The 23,569-nt window shown below is 46.9% G+C and overlaps 1 protein-coding gene across 5 annotated transcripts in view; it reads right to left on the reverse strand.

The window, feature by feature from the left end:
* Positions 1–7,774: 7,774 nt before the first annotated feature.
* Positions 7,775–23,569, reverse strand: part of LOC142289837 (uncharacterized) — a 228,775-nt gene continuing 212,980 nt past the window's right edge. For all 5 annotated transcript variants that reach the window (XM_075333771.1, XM_075333772.1, XM_075333773.1 and 2 more), the window contains one exon: positions 7,775–8,478. In XM_075333771.1, coding sequence (XP_075189886.1) covers positions 8,405–8,478 — 74 coding nt within the window. In that variant the 3' untranslated portion in view covers positions 7,775–8,404. The remainder of the gene's footprint in view (positions 8,479–23,569) is intronic.

A 23,569-nucleotide genomic window follows, 5' to 3' on the forward strand; every position in this document is an offset into this window, starting at 1 on the left:
ACTATACAGGACACACATATCTTATACATAACACATACAGGCAGCACATAACACAGACACAGACAGCATATTACACAGACACAGGCAGCACATTACACAGACACAGGAAGCACATTCCACAGAACAGGCAGCACATTACACAGACAGCACATTACACAGACACAGACAGCACATTACACAGACAGCACATTACACACAGACAGCACATTACACAGACAGCACATTACACAGACACAGACAGCACATTACACAGAGACAGGCAGCACATTACACAGACAGCACATAACACATGATTCACATTATACTCACCTGCCCGTGATGCAATTCAGCGCCCTCCCGCGCATCTAGCTGAGGTAAGGCAGGGGTTGGGGTCGGCAGGCCCCCCCCAGTCTGAGATCAGCTGAACTTGGCTGCGATCAGCGCCCCTTTTCCGGGCTGAGAGCAGCAGGCCCCCCCGGTCTGAGATGAGCGGGCGGGCCACCCTCACCACCTGACCCCCCCCTCCCCCCCCTCCCCGGTCTGAGAGAAGCGCCCCCCCCCCCCCGGGCTGAGATGAGCGGGCGGGCCACCCCCCCCCCCCCCAGCGAATGTCTTCAGCTCACAGTGCTTACCTGTCCCGCTGGCTGCCGCGTCCTCACCACCTCTGCCGCTGTTACTTGCAGGAGTGTAATGAGGTCGCAGAGTGATGACGTCACCACACTGCTGTAAGGCCCAGCGATGACACACCGGCGCCCTGCTCCAATGACTCTGCCTCCACTCCATCACATGGCTAATTTGCATGCTCCGCCCCATCGCATGCAAATTAGTCATGTAAGGAGGTGAAGGGACACCGCCGGGCAGCTGTGACTGGGGCCTGGTGAAGAGGAGGGGCCCGTCCTGCCGGGGGCTTAATAAAGATAAGTATTTACTCCGGGCCTCCTCTCTTCAACGGGCCCCCTACACCAGGCACAGTAGTAATGCCCTGATGGCGGCCCTGATGCTAAATCCTAAATAAGAAGAGGGTACATTTTGAGTATGTAAAGACAAATGCAGACACTGCTATATTTTGGAACAGCCCAATGTTCAGTTTTTGATATTTTCTGTAAAGTAGTTAAAAATTATATACATTTCTCTGCATATTTTCATGTAGAAGTGTGCATTTCAGTGTGCAATGTTCCCAATGCATGGAAAAAAACTATTATAAAGATTTTGGGCTTAACTTATGCTTTTGAACACACTGCTATTATTTTTAACACAACTCTAAAGGGGCTGTCATACTGTTTGCAGGAGAGATGTGGGATTTTATAATGTATATAGGTAGCTATGGAGCCTGATGCGGAGGCAGAGGAAAGTTGGGCCAAGGAGCAGAGGGGCATATGCCTCCTGGGCCGGTCCTCAGATAGCGGTGTGCGGCTGCTACTGTACCTGTAAATGAGTGACCGACCGGCTCATTCATATCATGTGTCACACAAGTATTTTTGCAGCTATTGTTAACTGTCATGGCAGTGTCAGGATCTATGGAAACTACAGATTCTGGCATTCCGTCTGCTAATTTCTCTGATGTCTGTGATCAGCGAAGAGAGACACGGGAATTGGCCCATAGACTTAAGCAGTCTAGCAAGAGTTAATCTCTGCTGAGCTGCTTGTTAGTCTCTTTGATCACATGCTGTGGGGGAGCCAGTCACAATTGTTCCCCTTTTATATCCTATAGAATGTAAACCCGCAAGGGTAGGGCCCTCTTCCCTCTGTACTAGTCTGTCTATATTGGTCTAGGTGAGGTGTTGTGATTGAGACTTACTGGTGTTTGTTGTGCATTATTTCTGTGAACGGTTGTGGCGTGAACCCTTGTTGTCTTTTTGTTGATGCCTTCCTGCTCTTTTTTCTTCCTTAGTCTCTTACTGTTTATTCCTGTGAGTTTGCAGTGTGTCTGAGCTTTGGTTTTCCTCTGTCTTAATCTGTTTCCATCACATTCCTGCCCCTACCTTCCCTGGGGGGCGTAACAGATTAGATCTGGTCAGGAGAATAGTAAGGCACGGGACTCCAACATCTCCATCTTCAGGAGTTATCCGAAGATCAGGAATAGGGTACCCTACAGTTAGGGACAGTATAGGAGCCCCTTGTCCCTCGCTATCCTGCAGTCACATCGTGACATCATGGTATTGCGGACACAGGAACTTGTTGACAGGCCAGGAGTCCAGGAGATGAGACATCATCGGCTTCTTGAAGGTGAATTAAGGCTCCTGTCTATACCTACGACCTGAGGTTTCTGCAGTGCTCAGTGAGGAGGTGGCAAGGACGCTGCTTACCTCCTGATACGTCCCCATTCTTGTCTGCTGTCTCCATTTGAGGTACAATAGAATAAAGTCAGGTTCTTGAGTTATCACCGTCACTGAAGGCTGCCTGGGCATCCCCCAATCTGTGTGAGATTTCAAGCAACTGCCATAAATTTCATCCGCAACCTAGCTTTTATTAATAAGATCTAAAACTCCCCACAAGGTTAAGGATTAATATATATGGTAAAGAACCAAACAGCTGGTAGGTATGTAAAGAGGTAGCATATGGGTGTAGGTCCCTGAATGTATCCAAGCCACCTTAAAAGGAATACTCTGAACCAGACCTTGGCAAAGTGCGGCTCATGGGCCACATCTGGCACTCTGGCTGTTTCAATCTAGCCAGTGGGCTGAAACAGCCGAGGGATTGAACACAGTGGCCCACAGGCCGTTTTGTGGCCTCCCTGGCCCGATATTACTGCTATATGCATTATCTGGATGTAGATAATGGTGAATTCTCCTTCCACAGATCTGTGTGTGTGAATGAGACAGCAGCTGCGATAACATCACTTCATCACATCTGCTGTGTGTATTCGGTGCAACAGAGACCGGAGTAGAGTGTTGGGGTAATGGGAGCAAGGTATGGGTTTTTCTTTTTTTTATATGTGTATGGCATGTGTGCGTATATATAGGGGACTATGTGATGGCTCATACTCTATTTATAGAAGCTAGAAGGAGGCTGGCTTATACATCATATAGGGAGCAATGTGACCACTGATACTTTCTATAGAGGCTATGTGAGGGCTCACTACATATAGTGGGGCTTTGTAGGGCTCATACTGTATAAAAGGGGATTGTGTGACAATTCATACTGCATATAGAGGGACTGTGTGGTGATTCATACCATATATAGGGGGCTATGTAGGGTCACATACTGTACATAGGGGGCTATGTGAGAGCTCTTACTATATAAAGGGGGCTATGTGAGGGTCACACATTCTGTAGGGATTCATGCTGTCTAAAGTGAGACTTTGTGAGGATTCATATTAATTTATCGTGGGCACATACGCTAAAGGTCAGAAACCAGAGTGGAGGTAGGACCAGTCTAATAAGGCACATACTACTAGGGAATTGGCCAGGGAAGCAGAACTCTGCTGGCCACAATGATAGAAATTCCAGCAAATTCTGGGCGTGCCTCCCTATAGCCATGTGGAGAGTCTCCAAACAGGAGGATACAGCAGGGCTGGGAGTACTACAATGCCGCACCCCAAAAGACCTCCCATTAGGGGAAGCTGGCCATGTACAGTACGCTGCACGCTGTAAGTATGAAGGCGTGACAATACTGTATATAGTGGAACTGTGTGGGGATTCATAGTTTATATAGGCAGACTGTGGGTGCTCATATTGTATATAGAGGGGCTATGTGGAGGCTCATACTGTATATAGGGGGCTGTGTGGAGGCTTATAATGTATACAAGGGATGTGTGTGGCATTATACTGTGTATAGTGATAGTGTTCTCATTTGTAATTCTACTTGACAGTAAATACAAATATTAATATAAAATAATTATTGTTAATATTAATATTGAGCACAATTCTTTTCAGCATATTGCATCAGCCCCCACAGCAGTCACTGTCTCTCTTGTAGCCCCTCAGAAAAATGAATTGCCCACCTGTGGTATGGACAGTAAGGCCCCAAAGACAAGGAAGGGAAAGAGAGAAGAGATTAGGAAGAGTTATGTCGCTGCGTGTAACGGGGCCTTATCTAACGATATATCGCCGGGGTCACGGATTCCGTGACGCACATCCGGCATCGTCAGCGACGTTGTTGCGTGTAACACGTACGAGCGACCGCTAACGATGGAAAATACTCACCAAACCATCCATCGTTGACTCGTCGTTCGTTTTCTAAAAATCGTTGATTGTTGAGGATGCAGGTTGTTCGCCGTTCCCGAGGCAGTGCACATCGCTACGTGTGACACCTCGGGAACGACGAACTACAGCTTACCTGCGGCCGCCGGCAATTAGGAAGGAAGGAGGTGGACGGGATGTTACGGCCGCTCATCTCCTCCCCTCCGCTTCTATTGGGCGGGCCGCTTAGTGACGACGCTGTGACGCCGCACGAACCGCCCCCATAGAAAGGAGGCGGTTTGCCGGCAACAGTGACGTCGCTATGCAGGTAAGTCCGTGTGACGGCTCCTAACGATATTGTGCGCCACGGGCAGCGATTTGCCCGTGACGCAGAAACGACGGGGGGCGGGTGCTTTCACCAGCGATATCGCTAGTGATATTGCTGCGTGTAAAGCCCCCTTTAGAATAGTACAAATCTGATGAAGGGCGTGTGCCCCCATTTCATCTGGCTCTATTGTGCTCCTAAAATATTTCTTGAAGTCCTGCCTAGCGGTAGCGGTTGGCACACTTATATTAAAAGTACCACCTCTGCTCCTTGTTGACTCCTCTCTAATAATCCCTCCCCTATGACTATAAGCATTACTCAAATAAAGAAAAGGACTTAGAACTTCCTGGGATTTTCGCAGTAGAAGATAGCTACATGATTAATTACCCCCACTATATAATAACAGCAGACCGGGCATTGAGAAAGAGCAGCATCTGTCAGTGGATTAAGTGTGCTCCAATATACCTTAGACCAGGGCTTGGCAAAGCGCGGAATGCTGGCCATCTAGCTGTTCCAGTCCAGCCCGCGAACCGAGACAGCCAAAGGGTTCAAAACAGTGGACGGCACCTTGCCCTCCGCCTACTGTCCTATGTTACCGCTATCTGCAGGATGCAGAAAAAGGTGAATGAATTGGTGGAGGAGGGGCCGCCGGCCCTTTCTTACACTAATCAGTGTGTCAGACAGCTGTGTAAAGGGTCAGTGCAGCAGAGCGGTGGGGGAACTGGAGAGAGGGAAGTACGTGTTTTTTTCATATGTGTATGAGCGCATACTGTATATAGGGGCTATGTGGGGCTTATGGGGTACATAGGTGTCTATATGGGGCTCATAGGGTATATAGGAGGCTATGTGGGGCTCATGAATGTAGGAAGCTATGTAGGGTTCATACAGTATATCAGAGGCCATCTGGGGCTCATGAATATAGGAGGCTATGTGGGGGTCATAAAGTATATAGGATGCTATGTGGGGCTCATGAATATTGGAGGCTATGTGGGGGTCTTGAAGTATATAGGAGACTATGTGGTCTCATATACATAGGAGGCTATGTTGGGTTCATGTATACAGCAGACCATGTGGGAGCTCATGTATATAGGAGGCTATGTGGGGGGCTCACGTATATAGGAGGCTATGTGAGGGCTCACGTATATAGGAGACTATGTGGGGGCTAATGTATATAGGAAGCTATGTGGGGCTCATTAATACAGGAGCCTATGTGAGGGCTCATGTATATAGGAGCGTATGTGGGGGCTCATGTATATACGAAGCTATATGAATATGGTATTTTTTTTGCAATTTCACTGCACTTGTAATTTTTTTCCCATTTTACAGTACACTATGTGGCAAAATGAATGGTGTGACTGCAAAGTACAGCTATGTTGGCAAAAAAATCTAAAAGGTTATAACTCTTGGAAAAAGAGAAGATAAAAACGTAAGCACAAAAAGAGATAATCACAAGGTCATAAAGGTTAAAGTGCCAAGGGCAGCATGCTGGTATCTGCTTCACATAAGGCTGCTTTCACACTACGTTTACTTAACATCCGTCATGAACGTTTTTTTAACGCAAAAACGGATCCAGTGCAAATGCGTTTTCATTTCAATGCATTTGCAATGGACTCGCGTCAACATGCGTTCACCTGCGTTTGCGTGCGTTATAGTGAGGATCCAGCGACTTGCAGTTTTTTTTAACTTTTTTCAAAAACGCTACTTTTAGCGTTTTTGAGCTGCGTCCTAAATACTGCCAAATTGCTGGATCCTGACTAAACAGCATGCAAACGCAAGTGAACGCTGGCATGCTGATAGACAGGATCCTGCTTGCTCTACTGAGCATGCCCAAAAACCTGCCTCGCGTGATCAGTCTCTCCCTCCCTCCCTCTCTCTCCACTCTCCCCCGCCTGAGAGCGGAGGACGCTCGTAACCAAGGTAAACATCGGGTAACCGCAGTCTTAGTTACCCGATGTTTATCTTGGTTACGTGTGCAGGGAACCGGCTCCTAGCAGCTGCAGACGCTCGTAACCAATGTAAATATCCAAGCAAGTATACCCGATGTTTACCTTGGTTACGAGCCTCCACAGCTGTCAGATGTCGGCTCCCAGTCTTTCACGTTCAGTTCCCCTCACTCCCGATCACATGACTCCAATGCCCGCCCATAAACTTAAAGTGACAGGATCCTGCAAAATAACACATGCGTTTGCATACGTGTTTCTTTGCAAAAACAGGATCCGCTTTTGCAGCAAAAAAAACGTTCATGACGCATGCTAAAAAAACGTAGTGTGAAAGCAGCCTAACTTGTTTTATTTACTGCCCCATTCTATGTCCTGTTGTGTATAAATATGTGACTTCAGATTTTGTGTTATATTGAGCCTGAAGAAGAGACCTGAGTAGTCTCGAAAGCTTGCTATTATTACCATCTTTTCAGTTAGCCATTAAAAGGTATCAACCACTGATACTGGACTTCAGTTCTTTTAAACAATTTTTTAAGGGCAGCATGAACACCAAATACAGTCCTGGACAATCTACCTAGTATATTAGAAGAAGGTACAGAAATATGAGATTGTCTGGATTTGTCTAAGGTTTCATTCACGCTTCCATATTTAAACATGTATGTGAAAAAAATGGTTTCACTAAAATCAATGTTTTCCTTCAGTGTCATCACTGTACGGTTCCAGTGTCCCTTTTTTCCATCCGGGTGTCACTGTATTTTTCATGTGTCCCTTTTTACCATCAGCGTGTCATCACTATATTTTTCATGTGTCCCTTTTTACCATCAGCGTGTCATCCAGGTTCATGTGTCCCCATCAGCGTGTCATCACTGTATTTTTCATGTGTCCCTTTTTGCCATCATTGTACGGTTCCTGTGTCCCTTTTTGCCATCAGCGTGTCATCACTGTACGTTTCCCGTGTCCCTTTTTGCCATCAGCGTGTCATCACTGTACGGTTCCTGTGTCCCTTTTTACCATCAGCGTGTCATGACTGTATGGTTCATGTGTCCCTTTTTGCCATCAGCGTGTCATCACTGTACGGTTCCTGTGTCCCTTTTTGCCATCAGCGTGTCATCACTGTACGGTTCCTGTGTCCCTTTTGCCATCAGCGTGTCATCACTCTTTGGTTCATGTGTCCCCATCAGCGTGTCATCACTGTATGGTTCATGTGTCCCTTTGTGCCTAAGAGTAGGAGAACATCAATGGCGTATTCTAATAATTCATTTCTTTTGGATTACATTCTAACAAGTGGTTTGCTTTGCCCTTCCATTGTATAAGCCCTGTATGTTCAAACACACACGTACGCATAGGTGGGTTGTGGAGATTCATTGTAGGGTACGTTAGAGAAAATAAGAACAAAAAAACATTACAACTACTTTTATTTGTACATTACAAATTTACAAATATAAAACTTTTTTTCAGAACAATATTAACATTATTTGCATGGTTACACTAACGGGAATCTGTCAGCAAGTTCTTGCTATATGATTTGACAGCAGCATGAGGTAGGGACAGAGACCCTGATTCCAGCAATGTATCACTTAGTTTCCTAGGTGCGGCAGGTTTCATAGAATCATGGTTTTCTCTATTACAGTCATAGCAGAGCTCAGATATTGAGGACTATGTAATCCTTTGCAGATTCCTGTGTACAATGTACAGCAACAGAAAACTGCTAATCAGTGCTATGGGTATGATTGAATTAACAGGTCCAGGCCAGCTGCCCTGTAGGGTAATCTCCTGCTGATAAAACACTGATTGTATTGAAATGGCTAAATACAGCCTTGTAAGTGACACATTGCTGGAATCAGGGTCTCTGTCACTACATCACGGTGCTCTGAGATAGCAAAAACCTGCTGTCAGATTCCCTTTAAATTACATAATCTGTATTATGTATAAGAATCCAATGTTGTATAACAGAACAACCAACTTTAACGTTTTCTGCACAGATACATTGTATACAATGTAGCTAAATATTATTTAACATTAGAATAACCTTCAGTAAACTATGCCAGTTTAAATTTGCTGTAGACCAGCACGGCTTCTCCAGCTAGAAGATTTGTTATTTTGCAGTGGTTACCTAGAAAAAAAAAAAAAAAAAGATTTCAATAAATTAAATACTCCAGTAAGTATTCACAGGTCTAGTAATTTCGTCAACATAACGTAATGTATTTTGAAGATAATTCAGTGGCCCAAGAGGTTTTTCTGGCCACATTCATCAGAATGCTTCTGACACTAGGAGGATACATGGACAGTTTGGTGAACATCAAGTCATGGGTAGAGTGAATACAACATGGTAAAAAGGACCTAACCATGCACTTGCTGTAGTGCAACCCACTGGAATCTGTGTGGGTGGGGATAGGTATTTCTTTAAATTGTTTTATACATTTAACCCCGGCTGATTTTTCGCTTTCAGGGTTTTTTTTGCCATTCTTCTTCCGAGACACGTAACCTTATTATTTTTCAAGCAATATGGTTATGTGAGGGCTCATTTTTTGCAGTACTTTGAAATGAAACCATTTGTTTTACCATATACTGTACTGGAAAACTGCAACAAAATTCCAAATGCGGAAAAATTGGAAAAAAAGTGCGATAGCACTATTGTTTTTGAGATATTTTATTCACTGTGTTCAGTATATAGTTAACTGATGTGTGCGTGTGATGCCTGAGGTCAGTGCGAGTTCGTAGACGCCAAACATATATAGGTTTACTTTTATCTAAGAGGTTAAAAATAATCAGCAATTTGTCCGAAAAAAGTGACACGTTTTACGCCATATTCTGTGACCCGTAGCGTTCTCATTTTTCGGGGTCTATGGCTCAGTGACGGCTTATTTTTTGTGTCTCAGGCTGACGTTTTTAATAGTATTTTTGCACAGATGCTACGTTTTGATTGCCTCTTATTGCATTTAGCGTAAATTTTGTGGTGACCAAAAACGTAATTTTGGTGTTTAGATTTTTTTTTGCCACTGTGCCGTTTACCGATCAGATTAATTGATTTCATATTTTGATAGATCTGTCATTTTATTTTTTAAAACTTTTTTTTTTTTTATTTTACTAGTTTCTCTAGGGGACTATATGGATCAGCAATCCTATCGCTCTGCCCTATCTGCTGATCACAGCTACAGAGCTGAGAGGAGCAGATATACTCGTTTCATGTCTCACTCAGCTCTCGGCCGGGTGAAACTGAAAGTGAGTCATGAGAGCTACAGGAGTCATCACATTACCCTGTACTACCATGAGAACCACCGGAAGTCACGTGATCACGTGACTTCCTGTATCGGCCGGTAAGTAAATGTTTACCACCGATGCCACTATAATGGCGCTGTCACATATTGACAGCGCTATTTAAGGAGTTAAACGGCACGGGCAGATAACGATTTTGCTCATGCCTAGCAGGCACACATCTCAGTTGTGAAAAACAGCTGAGATGTGCGCCGATTGCTGCAGCAGACCGCGGGCAGTAACACTATGACCGCTAGGACGTAATATTACTGCCTGCGGTCGTTAAGGGGTTAAACAACCACTTTAATATATCTAAAGAGGGAACTGGAGTGAATATTTTTATAAAGACAAGCATTTTGAGTTGCCCAGTTGATTAAGAAATTTTAAGCAGGACTTAAAAGGGATTGTCCAAAGAAACAAAGTACATTTTAAATCAACAGATCGTGGAGCAGTATCATGTTACTAAAAATCTTCCCGTGTTATTTGCGGTGTCCGACATTCAAACATGCACAAATGCTCTAGTTTAGGGCTCATTCACATGACCGTTCCGTCTGTCCTGGTCAGTTCCTGTTTTTTTGTGGACCTATGGAAAGGACCATCTTTTCAATGACTTTTGTGTAGGATCAGACGGCACACGGAAAAACCTCCGCGTGCATCCGATCCTACAAAAAAACACATCGGATGCCGTATGTCCGTTCCGTTATTATGGAACATGTCCTATTCTGTTCCGTAATAACGGACCATGACTCAATACAAGTCAATGGGCCTGCAAAATCCCTGGAAGCCACACAGAAGCACTTCCGTGTGACCTCAGTCGGGTGCCCCTGCAGTCTGTGTCCCGCTCCAGCCACGCAGCTGCCCGCACTGCAGTATGCCAGTGTCTGCCCGCACTGCAGTATCAGCAGCTTCTCACACTGCAGTGCGTGCAGCCGCGAGGATGACTAGCGCTGCTGTCAGGAGGTTGGATGAGATCATTACCTGCTGTGACGATCTCTGGCACTCCTGACGTCAGATCTGTCACTGCCTTCTATGCCCGCCGCGTTCTCACATCAAGTCTCGCGGGCGGCCCGAGACTGTCACTAGTGGTGACGTCACGGGCTCCCGCGATACTGCTGAGAACGCGGTGGGCATAGAAGTCAGTGACAGCGCTGACGTCAGGTTTGCAGGAGATCGTCACAGCAGGTCATCACAGCAGGTAATGATCTCATCCAACCTCCTGACAGCAGCGCTCACCATCCCCTGCAGTGACCTGGGCTGACCTACTGATGTTAGCTCAGGTCACTGCACTGCTCTTCCAACCAATGGGGAACATTCTGTTCTTCATTGACTGGGACAGTGACTATGGTCTGGATCGTCGTGGGACCCCCTTATTGGATTACGCCGGACCCGGATTTGATTGTTCTTTTCAATAAATTGGTGAAAGAGGGAATGTTTTGGGGAGTGTTTTTTCAAGTAAAACTTTTTTTGTTGTCTATTTTTTTTTTATTATTACTGACTGGGTTGGTGATGTCGGGTATATGATAGACGCGTGACATCACTAACCCCAGGGCTTGATGCCAGGTGACATTACACATCTGGCATCAACCCCATATATCACCCTGTTTGCCACCGCACCAGGGCAACGGGATGAGTTGGGAAAAAGCGCCAGGATTGGCACATCTAATGGATGCGCCACTTCTGGGGCGGCTGTAGCCTGCTATTTTTAGGCTGGGGAGTGTCCAATAACAGTGGTCCTCCCTAGTCTGAGAATACCAGACCCCAGCTGTCCGTTTTACCTTGGCTGGTGATCCAATTTGGGGGGGACCCCGTGTTTTAAATTATTTATTTAATTTAAAAAACAGTGTGGGGTGCCCTCTGTTTTTGATTACCAGCCAAGATGAAGCTGCCAGCTGTGGTCTGCCGCCGTCTGCTTTACCCTAGCTAGCTACAAAAGATAGGGGGGACCTCACGTCGTCTTTTTTTTTTTTTTAAATCATTTATTTATTAGCTAAATATAAGGCTAAGCACCCTTTAGTGCCACATGAAAGTCACTAAAGGGTGCCAGCTTACAATATGCAGGGGGGGTAGGACATTATATATGTCTTTCTCATCTACTATTCATTCATTATTCAATCCCTCTCTCTGTATCTATCTACCCATCTCTATATCTAACCATCTATTTATCTTTGTAGCTGCTTCCGTTTTTTGCCGTCCGCAAAAAAAACAGAAGACACACGGATGACACACGAACCGCATACGGAACAGAACGGATGTCACACGGATGTATCCGTGAAAAAAACTGACCATTTTTTGCGGACCGCAAAAATGGAAAGGTCATGTGAATGTAGCCTTATGGTCAACACATACAGCAGCTGCAGGAGGGAAGCATAAGTCACTTAGGATAAGTGAGAAAACAGACGACACTGTAGGAGTTCACAGCTGTATGTGTGAAAGAACACATTCCCCTGCCTGTCTGTTTTATCACAGGAGTATTTCTGCTGCTTCAACATCAACAAATCAATTCTGTGATAAGTCACTGACTTGATTTATGATGAGCTCAGAGGGCTGGAGACGCAGCAGGCACACTCACTCCTATGATAAAACCGGCATGGCGGTTTTTTTTTACCTGAGAAAGTAGCAGCTGCGAGCCGCTGCTGTTTGTCTGTTTACTCACTTAACATAAGTGACTTTTGCTTCCTTTCCAATCCAGGAATTGTGGTATGTGCCGACCATGAACTGGGAGCAGCTCTACATGATCAGACAAAGCAAATAACACTATACAGTATCACAGCACGGGAATATTGTTTAACACATCCAGACCTATTATTAATCCAAGGTCTATTAGTTAAAATATACTTTGTGGGTAAACCCCTTTAATAGAAATAGTGAACTTCTAGATCATCTATATATATATATATAATTGCCTTAATCTGTCTGTCTGTCTTGCTCCAAAATTGTGTCACCGTGACATTGTGTCACCGTGACAGTGTCGTTAGAGTAACAACTGTCAAATTGGCCGCTGGGCTCGGCCTGGCCCCCCCCCCCACGGATTGGCCGCTCGCCTCGGCCTGGCCCCGCCCCCCGCATGGATTAGCCGTCCGCCCCGGCCCTCCGCACGCATCGCCAGCTCCAGCGTACACTGGCTCCCGGTACACATGTGCAGGGAGCCGGCATACGCTGACGCCTCGCCCGCTCGCCCCCGCCACACGTTGGCACACTCGGCCCCGCCCCCGGCGGACATAACCTTGCGATGCTAGGATCGTGACGGAGCCGGTGTACGCTGGTAACCATGATACACATCGCGTAACTATAGGAAGCGCTTCCCTTAGTTACCCGATGTGTATCATGGTTACCAGCGTACACCGGCTCCCGGTACACATGTGCAGGGAGCCGGCATACGCTGATGCCTCGCCCGCTCAGCCCCGCCCCTGGCACACGTTGCCACGCTTGGACCCGCCCCCGGCGGCCCCAGCATGGGGGATGGAGCACGATGGGGGGTGCGCAGCATGGGGGATGGAGCACGATGGGGGGTGCGCAGCATGTCGGATGGAGCACGATGGGGGGTGCGCAGCATGTCGGATGGAGCACGATGGGGGGTGCGCAGCATGAGGGATGGAGCACGATGGGGGGTGCGCAGCATGGGGAATAGAGCACGATAGGGGGTGCGCAGCATGGGGGTTGGAGTACAATAGGGGGTGCGCAGCATGGGGGATGGAGCATGATGGGGGGTGCGCAGCATGGGGGATGGAGCACGATGGGGGGTGCGCAGCACGGGGGATGAAGCACGATGGGGGGTGCGCAGCATGGGGGATGGAACACGATGGGCGGTGCGCAGCATGGGGGATGGAACACGATGGGGGGTGCGCAGTATGGGGGATGGAGCACAATGGGGGTGCGCAGCATGGGGGATGGAGCACGATGGGGGGGTGCGCAGCATGTCGGATGGAGCACGATGGGGGGTGCGCAGCATGTCGGATGGAGCACGATGGGGGGTGCGCAGCATGGGGGATGGAGCACGATGGGGGGTGTGCAGCATGGGGAATGGAGCACGATAGGGGGTGCGCAGCATGGGGGTTGGAGTACAATAGGGGGTGCGCAGCATGGGGGATGGAGCATGATGGGGGGTGCGCACCATGGGGGATGGAGCACGATGGGGGGTGCGCAGCATGTCGGATGGAGCACGATGGGGGGTGCGCAGCATGTCGGATGGAGCACGATGGGGGGTGCGCAGCATGGGGGATGGAGCACGATGGGGGTGCGCAGCATGGGGAGTGGAGCACGATAGGGGGTGCGCAGCATGGGGGTTGGAGTACAATAGGGGGTGCGCAGCATGGGGGATGGAGCATGATGGGGGGTGCGCAGCACGGGGGATGAAGCACGATGGGGGGTGCGCAGCATGGGGGATGGAACACGATGGGGGTGCGCAGTATGGGGGATGGAGCACAATGGGGGTGCGCAGCATGGGGGATGGAGCACGATGGGGGGTGCAGAGCATGGGGGATGGAGCACGATGGGGGTGCGCAGCATGGGGGATGGAGCACAATGGGGGGTGCGCAGAATGGGGGATGGAGCACGATGGGGATGCGCAGCATGGGGGAAGGAGCATGATGGGGGGTGCGCAGCATGGGGGATGGAGCACAATGGGGGTGCGCAGCATGGGGTATGGAGCACGATGGGGGGTGCGCAGCATTGGGGATGGAGCACGATGGGGGTGCACACCTCCCCCCAAAACACACACACACATCGCCACACGCGCACCGCACAACACACACACACTGGGAACCACAAACACCGCCCTACAAAGACACCCACACACACACAGACAACGCCGCGCACACACAACACCCAACACACACACACACCACAGCATACATAAATATACGCACATACCGCGCAACACACACTGCACAAAACATACCTCCCCCAAAGCACACACACGCACTCCACACCCACACAAACCGCGCAACACACACAGCACCACACACACACAATGCTGCAGACACACAGCGCTCCACAAACAACGCAACACACACAACGCAACACACATACAACACCGCTCTCACACACCCCCACACCCAGACAACACCCAGAACATTTACAGCGCCCTACGCAAACACTTGGTAACTACACACAACATCTATATAAATATACATTTATATATATATATATATATATATATATATATATATATATAACAAAAATCATACATTAACTACACAATACGTAAATTCTAGAATACCCGATGCGTTAGAATCGGGCCACCTTCTAGTTATTAGGATAAAGATATGATAAATCAGTATTGATGTTGAAACTGCAGGGTTCAAATTTACACACACATAACCAGATCACGTGATTGTGATCTGCACCATTAGAAGATTGTTACTCTTATTGAATTTGCTGTGGAATGACACTAGCTATGAGTACAAGCAAGCAATATTTAATACAAATTAATCTTGTTTTATATGCTTAGTAAATTTGAAGCTAAAAGTCAATGTGTTAGAACAAATTGACCTATTGCTTAAATCAGTTTTTATGTTAAAATTTAATTTGAAAAACTGTATAGGTTCTCTATTTACCATATCACTATCTATATTTAACTAAAAAAACTAAACACACTAGCTGCTAAGGCTAATACTGTGCTAGTATTAAGCTTCCTGTCCTATACAGATGACTTTCCAGCAATCTCATTATCATTACAGACAAAATTACAATTCCTTTATATACAATAGAGGATACTCTCAGCTCACCAACGTCAAAATCTGTCACAAGCATCTTTGCTCAGATTGTAGCATACCCAATATACTTATTCATAAAAAGTCAATGAGTCATAGTTAGTATAATGGTGTGTATGTGGCTGCTGAAAAATACACTCTTTATTAATATTTGGTCTAGGGTTTAACACAATTACCTCAAATTCACAAAAAAGTGCACGGAGCTCAAATGTAGAAAATGAGAACATTGATATGATATTTATTAGAAAAAGCACATATATTAACCACTTCACAACATTTGATATAACTTTACGTCATGATCGGGAAGGGGCTTCCGCAAGATGATGTACAATTATGTCATGAATCATGCAGGCAATAGCGCCACTCACAGGCACTATTGGCAACACAAGTTATTTGAGAGAAACCTATTTCTCAACATAATATCGATGTGGCCAATAATTAAAAGAGGTGATCCACCTCTATAATAACGTTTCCTGGATGTGGTTTTGGGTACTTTGAGGGGTGCAGTTTTTAAATTGAATTGTCACTTCTGGGTAATTACTGTACACAGGACCTCAAAGTCACTTCAAATGTGATGTGGGTCTATTATAAAATTGGTTTAGTAAATTTTGTTGCAAAAATGAAATGATGCTGAAATTTTAACCCTTCTAACTGCCTAACAAAAAAATCATACTGCTGTAAGGTATACATGTGGCAAATGTTATTAAGTAAAGAAGTTGTCCAGTCACAAATTATTTTTTTCTTAAGCTAATCTATGCTGTATTGTCATTTAAAACACACCTTTATTATTTTTATTTTATTTCTAATGGCTCTTCTGCTGGGGTCAGACACAAAACAAATGACTTAAACAGTGGAGCACCTTAGAGAGGTGTATCAAAGTAAACATATTTGTTAGCCAAGGGAACACTCACTGTGACCATACGTAACCGGAGGAACAAATCAGGAGGGCTCGGCCGAGGCGTCCAGCAGCAGCATCGCGCCCAGCAGACCGGGGGATCGCTCTACTGTGTTGGGAAAGACCCTCACAGTGCCCTACACCGAGGAGCCATACCGAGGTTGGCGCAAGTTTAAGCAGATCTATTTTATACTGAGCACTCCGTAACTGGAGATCACTCAGACACAGTTCTGGAATTGTATTCCTGCAAGTGAACAATTTGCAACCAGCCTTAATATGGAGCCCGCTTGATTTGCACCTCCGGTTACATATGGTGACAGTGAGTGTTTCCTTTGCTGATAAATATATGTGTTTACTTTGATACACCTTCTAAGGTCCTCCACTGTTTGTTAATTCATTTGTTTTGTATCTGACCCCAGCAAGACAGCCATCCACGCAGTGATTTTACTCTTATATATTATTCCTTGTTTGACACTTTGCAGGAGTGTTTGTTACTGCTTGCAGCATCCACATGCTCTCTATGGTGGTTAGTAAGGGCGCAGATACACACCTTATATGCTCCATATTTCTAACTTTTGTTCATTTTGAATTATCACTTTTTTTCTCTGAACCCACTTTATTTACATGCAGCTGAAGCAAACTTGATATCTCCCTATGCTTGACCTCACAGTGAGAGCTGACACCGCCCGGCAGAATGTGTCTAGCCCCGCCCCCTGCACACTCATTCCCTGTCAGTATTCTGCCCCAGTCCCTGATAGACAAATGAATACTGTGTAATGAAAACTATATATAGCACCTACCGTGATAATGGAGCTATACACAATGAGTGTATGGTAGGTTTATATATATATCTCTCTCTCTCTATATATATATTTTATATATATATATATATATACATACATACATACATACACACTTTGTGCAGCAGGCCTTCATGGAATAGCTGCTTGGAAACCACTGCTAAGAACAGACAACAAGCAGAGGAGACTTGTTTGGGCTAAAGAACACAAGGAATGGACATTAGACCACTGGAAATCTGTGCTTTGGTCTGATGAGTCCAAATTTGAGATCTTTGGATCCAACAACCATGTTTTTGTAGAAAAGGTGAATGGATGGAATCTACATGGCTGGTTCCCACCGTGCAGCATGGAGGAGGTGTGATGGTGTGGGGGTGCTTTGCTGGTGACACTGTTGGGGATTTATTGAAAATTGAAGGCATACTAAACCAGCATGCCTACTACAGCATCTTGCAGCGGCGTGCTATTCCATCCGGTTTGCGTTTAGTTGGACCATCATTTATTTTTCAACAGGACAATGACCCCAAACACACCTCCAGGCTGTGTAAGGGCTATTTGACTAAGAAGGAGAGTGATGGGGTGCTACGCCAGATGACCTGGTCTCAACAGTCACCAGACCTGAACCCAATCAAGAGGTGAGCTGTACTGCAGAGTGAAGGCAAAATGGCCAACAAGTGCTAAGAATCTCTGAGAACTCCTTCAAGACTGTTGGAAAACCATTTCCGGTGACTACCTCTTGAAGCTCATCAAGAGAATGCCATGAGTGTGCAAAGCAGTAATCAAAACAAAAGGTGGCTACTTTGAAGAACCTAGAATATAAGACATATTTTCAGTTGTTTCACACTTTTTTACGCATTTCATTCCACATGTTTTCATTCATAGTTTTGATGTCTTCAATGTGAATCTACAATTTTTAGAGTCATGAAAATAAAGAAAATTCTTTGAATGAGAAGACTTTTGGTCTGTACTGTATACAGTCATATGAAAAAGTTTGGGCACCCCTATTAATGTTAACCTTTTTTCTTTATAACAATTTGGGTTTTTGCAACAGCTATTTCAGTTTCATATATCTAATAACTGATGGACTGAGTAATATTTCTGGATTGAAATGAGGTTTATTGTACTAACAGAAAATTTGCAATCCGCATTTAAACAAAATTTGACCGGTGCAAAAGTATGGGCACCTCAACATAAAAGTGACATTAATATTTTGTAGATCCTCCTTTTGCAAAAATAACAGCCTCTAGTCGCTTCTTGTAGCTTTTAATGAGTTCCTGGATCCTGGATGAAGGTATATTTGACCATTCCTGTTTACAAAACAATTCCAGTTCAGTTAAGTTTGATGGTCGCCGAGCATGGAGAGCACGCTTCAAATCATCCCACAGATGTTCAATGATATTCAGGTCTGGGGACTGGGATGGCCATTCCAGAACATTGTAATTGTTCCTCTGCATGAATGCCTGAGTAGATTTGGAGCGGTGCTTTGGATCATTGTCTTGCTGAAATATCCATCCCCTGCGTAACTTCAACTTTGTCACTGATTCTTGCACATTATTGTCAAGAATCTCCTGATACTGAGTTGAATCCATGCGACCCTCAACTTTAACAGGATTTCCGATGCCGGTATTGGCCACACAGCCCCAAAGCATCATGGAACCTCCACCAAATTTGACTGTGGGTAGCAAGTGCTTTTCTTGGAATGCCGTGTTTTTTTGCCTCCATGCTTAACGCCTTTTTGTATGACCAAACAACTCAATCTTTGTTTCATCAGTCCACAGGACCTTCTTCCAAAATGTAACTGGCTTGTCCAAATGTGCTTTTGCATACCTCAGGCGACTCGTTTGTGGCGTGCTTGCAGAAACGGCTTCTTTCGCATTACTCTCCCATACAGCTTCTCCTTGTGCAAAGTGCGCTGTATTGTTAACCGATGCACATTGACACCATCTGCAGCAAGATGATGCTGCAGGTCTTTGGAGGTGGTCTGTGGATTGTCCTTGACTGTGCTCACCATTCTTCTTCTCTGCCTTTCTGATATTTTTCTTGGCCTGCCACTTCTGGGCTTAACAAGAACTGTACCTATGTTCTTTCTTCCATTTCCTTACTATGTTCCTCACAGTGGAAACTGACAGTTTAAATCTCTGAGACAACTTTTTGTATCCTTCCCCTGAACAACTATGTTGAATAATCTTTGTTTTCAGATCATTTGAGAGTTGTTTTGAGGAGCCCATGATGCCACTCTTCATAGGAGATTCAAATAGGAGAACAACTTGCAAGTGGCCACCTTAAATACCTTTTCTCATGATTGGATGCATCTGCCTATGAAGTTCAAAGCTCAATGAGGTTACAAAACCAATTTAGTGCTTTAGTAAGTCAGTAAAAAGTAGTTAGGAGTGTTCAAATCAAGAAATTGATAAAGGGTGCCCATACTTTTCCACCGGTCAAATTTTGTTTAAATGCGGATAGCACATTTTCTGTTAGTACAATAATACTCATTTCAATCCAGAAATATTACTCAGTCCATCAGTTATTAGATATATGAAACTGAAATAGCTGTTGCAAAACCCCAAATTGTTATAAAGAAAAAAGGTTAACATTAATAGGGGTGCCCAAACTTTTTCATATGACTAATATATATATATATATATATATATATGATATATACACGCACACATATGCATACACACACTATATATATATATATATATATATATATATATATATACACACACACAAATATATATATACTAGAAGGTGGCCCGATTCTGCGCATCGGGTATTCTAGAATTTACGTATTGTGTAGTCCATGTATGATTTTTGTTATATATATATAGATGTTGTTGTGTGTACTTACCAAGTGTTTGTGTAGGGGCTGTACATGTTCTGGGTGTTGTCTGGGTGTGGCGGGGGGTGAGAGCGGTGTTGTATGTGTGTTGCGTTGTTTGTGGAGCGCTGTGTGTCTGTAGCGTTGTGTGTGTGTGTGTGTGTGTGTGTGTGTGTTGCGCGGTTTGTGTGTGTGTGGTGTGTTTTGGGGGAGGTATGTTTTGTGCAATGTGTGTGTTGTGCGGTATGTGCGTATATTTATGTATGCCGCGGTGTTTGTGTGTTGGGTGTTGTGTGTGTGCAGAGTTGTCGGTGTGTGTGGGTGTCTGTGTAGGGCGGTGTTTGTGGTTCCCAGTGTGTGTGTGTTGTGAAGTGCGCGTGTGTGTGTTGGGGGGAGGTGTGCACCTCCCATCGTGCTCCATCCCCCATGCTGCGCACCCCCCATCGTGCTCCATCCCCCATGCTGCGCACTCCCCATCGTGCTCCATCCGCCATGCTGCGCACTCCCAAACGTGCTCCATCCGCCATGCTGCGCACTCCCAAACGTGGTCCATCCGCCATGCTGCGCACTCCCAAACGTGCTCCATCCGCCATGCTGCGCACTCCCAAACGTGCTCCATCCGCCATGCTGCGCACCCCCATCGTGCTCCATCCGCCATGCTGCGCACTCCCCAACGTGCTCCATCCGCCATACTGCGCACTCCCAACGTGCTCCATCCGCCATGCTGCGCACTCCCCATCGTGCACCATCCGCCATGCTGCGCACTGCCAACCGTGCTCCATCCGCCATGCTGCGCACTCCCAAACGTGCTCCATCCGCCATGCTGCGCACTCCCAAACGTGCTCCATCCGCCATGCTGCGCACTCCCAAACGTGCTCCATCCGCCATGCTGCGCACTCCCAAACGTGCTCCATCCGCCATGCTGCGCACTCCCAAACGTGCTCCATCCGCCATGCTGCGCACTCCCAAACGTGCGCCATCCGCCATGCTGCGCACTCCCAAACGTGGTCCATCCGCCATGCTGCGCACTCCCAAACGTGGTCCATCCGCCATGCTGCGCACTCCCAAAAGTGCTCCATCCGCTATGCTGCGCACTCCCAAACGTGCTCCATCCGCCATGCTGCGCACTCCCAAACGTGCTCCATCCGCCATGCTGCGCACTCCCAAACGTGCTCCATCCGCCATGCTGCGCACTCCCAAACGTGCACCATCCGCCATGCTGCGCACTCCCAAACGTGCTCCATCCGCCATGCTGCGCACTCCCAAACGTGCTCCATCCGCCATGCTGCGCACTCCCAAACGTGCTCCATCCGCCATGCTGCGCACTCCCAAACGTGGTCCATCCGCCATGCTGCGCACTAACAAACGTGCTCCATCCCCCATGCTGCGCACTCCCAAACGTGGTCCATCCCCCATGCTGCGCACTCCCAAACGTGCTCCATCCCCCATGCTGCGCACTCCCCATCGTGCTCCATCCCCCATGCTGCACCAGCATCAGCCTCTCTGCCCGCAGAATCAGCCTCTCTCCTCCCAGCATCAGCCTCTCTCCTCCCAGCATCAGCCTCTCTCCTCCCAGCATCAGCCTTTTCTGTCCCCAGCCCAGCATCAGCCTCTCTCCTCCCAGCATCAGCCTTTTCTGTCCCCAGCATCAGCCTCTCTCCTCCCAGCATCAGCCTTTTCTGTCCCTAGCATCAGCCTCTCTCCTCCCAGCCTACCCCAGCCTCAGCCTCACCCAGCATCAGCCTCTCTTCTCTCAGCCTCCCCCTCCCAGCCTTCCCCAGGATCAGCCTCTCTCCACCCAGCCTCCTCCAGCACGCCGTGCTCCTCTGCCGACACAGATCTGATCGCATACACACACACACACACACCCCCGATCGCATACACTCACACACACCCGATCGCATACACTCACGCACACACACATTGACGATATTGCACATATGCGCTCACACTCACAACATCCGGAGATACCACATGCTTCTGGCCATGTGATCCTCCGGCAGGTCCTGGAAGTTCACTGCACAGTATCGCCGCCGAGAAGCAAGCGATATCCCAGGATGTTGCGAGTGTGTGGATGCGATGTGATGTGTGTGTGAGAGTGAGTGTGATCTGATGTTTGCTTGCGTGTATGTATGTTCCGCCGCTGCAGGACCTTGATGCGCTGGTAACTATGCTACCATGGTTACCAGCGTATCCCGTCCCCCGTTCGCACGGGAGCCCACACCAGCATACGGCGGCAACCCCAGCAATGCGAGGGTATGTGTCGGCTGGGTTGGCAACGTACGCTGATGTGGGCTCCCGGGGGTACAGTACTCACCTGGGAGTCGTGGCTCCGTGTCGGTCGGTTCGGGGAATGCGTGCGGGGGGCGGGGCCAGAGCGAGCGTGCATTGCGTGAGGGGGGCGGGGCATGGGTGAGTTGCCAATGCCTGCAGGGTGCCGGGGCGAGAGGCCAATCCGTGGGGGGCGGAGCCTAGGCGAGCGGCCAATCCGTGCGGGGGGCGGGGCCATGGCGAGCCCAGCGGCCAATCAGCTTTGTGTCACCGTAAGGACACAATTTTGGAGCCAGACAGACAGACAGACAGAATAAGGCAATTATATATATAGATATTATATAAAGCTCAGTGTATGTATGTGTGTGTGTATGTATGTGTGTATGTCCGCTAAAGGAATTTGTACCGCGTCACATTTACAATCACGAAATTTTGCACAGACGACTCATGTGACTCATGTGAAAGTCATAGACTATGTTCTGACGAGAAAATGTAACCCTGCGCTTTACAGTTACTCTACAAAATCTTGCCTCCATTAAACGGAATAGAGGTGGGAGCTGCAGCCAGGCTATTAATAGCAACTGTCAGTGGTTGCTATTGGAACCAAAAAAACTGTTAGTATAACAAGCTTATGTGTGAGGTAATAAGATGTTGGTAAGGAGACTGATAGAGAGAGAGACAAAGAGACAGACACAGAAAGAGACAGACGTGGAAAAAGACAAACCTGGAGAGAGAAAGCCCTGGAAAGAGACAGACGGGGAAAGAGACAGCCCTGGAAAAGACAGCCCTGGAAAGAGACAGCCGGGCAAAGAGACAGACCCGGAAAGAGACAGCACTGGAAAAAGACAGCCCTGGAAAAAGACAGCCCTGGAAAAAGACAGCCCTGGAAAAAGACAGCCCTGGAAAAAGACAGCCCTGGAAAGAGACAGCCGGGCAAAGAGACAGCCGGGCAAAGAGACAGCCGGGCAAAGAGACAGCCGGGCAAAGAGACAGCCGGGCAAAGAGACAGACAAAGACATACGGGAAAAGAGAGAGTACTATCCCCTGGGTTTTTCCCTTGTGGGATGTGTAAGGGGTGCCTCAACATGGTCAAATCCAAGACATTCTTTGGAAAGGAATATGTCATCAGACCACATTTGACTTGTTCATCTAAAAATGTGGTGTATCAAGCAGAATGTGGTTGTGGCAAATATTATATAGGTCTCACTAGCAGAGAATTAAAAATTCGTGTACGTGAACATGTACGAGATATAGAAAAAATCCAAAACGGCACAGGAGACAGAACATCTCAAGACTCTGCCGAGGCACTATAAATTACACCACAATTCTAACCCTACCTCTTTAAAAATCAAGGCTATTGACCAAATAAAAACTGATTTGAGAGGTGATCTGGGCACTGTTTTAAGTAAATTAGAAAGCAGGTGGATTTATACATTGGGTACGGTTGCTCCTGC

Source organism: Anomaloglossus baeobatrachus, chromosome 2 (assembly GCF_048569485.1).
Source record: "Anomaloglossus baeobatrachus isolate aAnoBae1 chromosome 2, aAnoBae1.hap1, whole genome shotgun sequence".
In the NCBI taxonomy this organism is placed as follows: Eukaryota; Metazoa; Chordata; class Amphibia; order Anura; family Aromobatidae; genus Anomaloglossus; species Anomaloglossus baeobatrachus.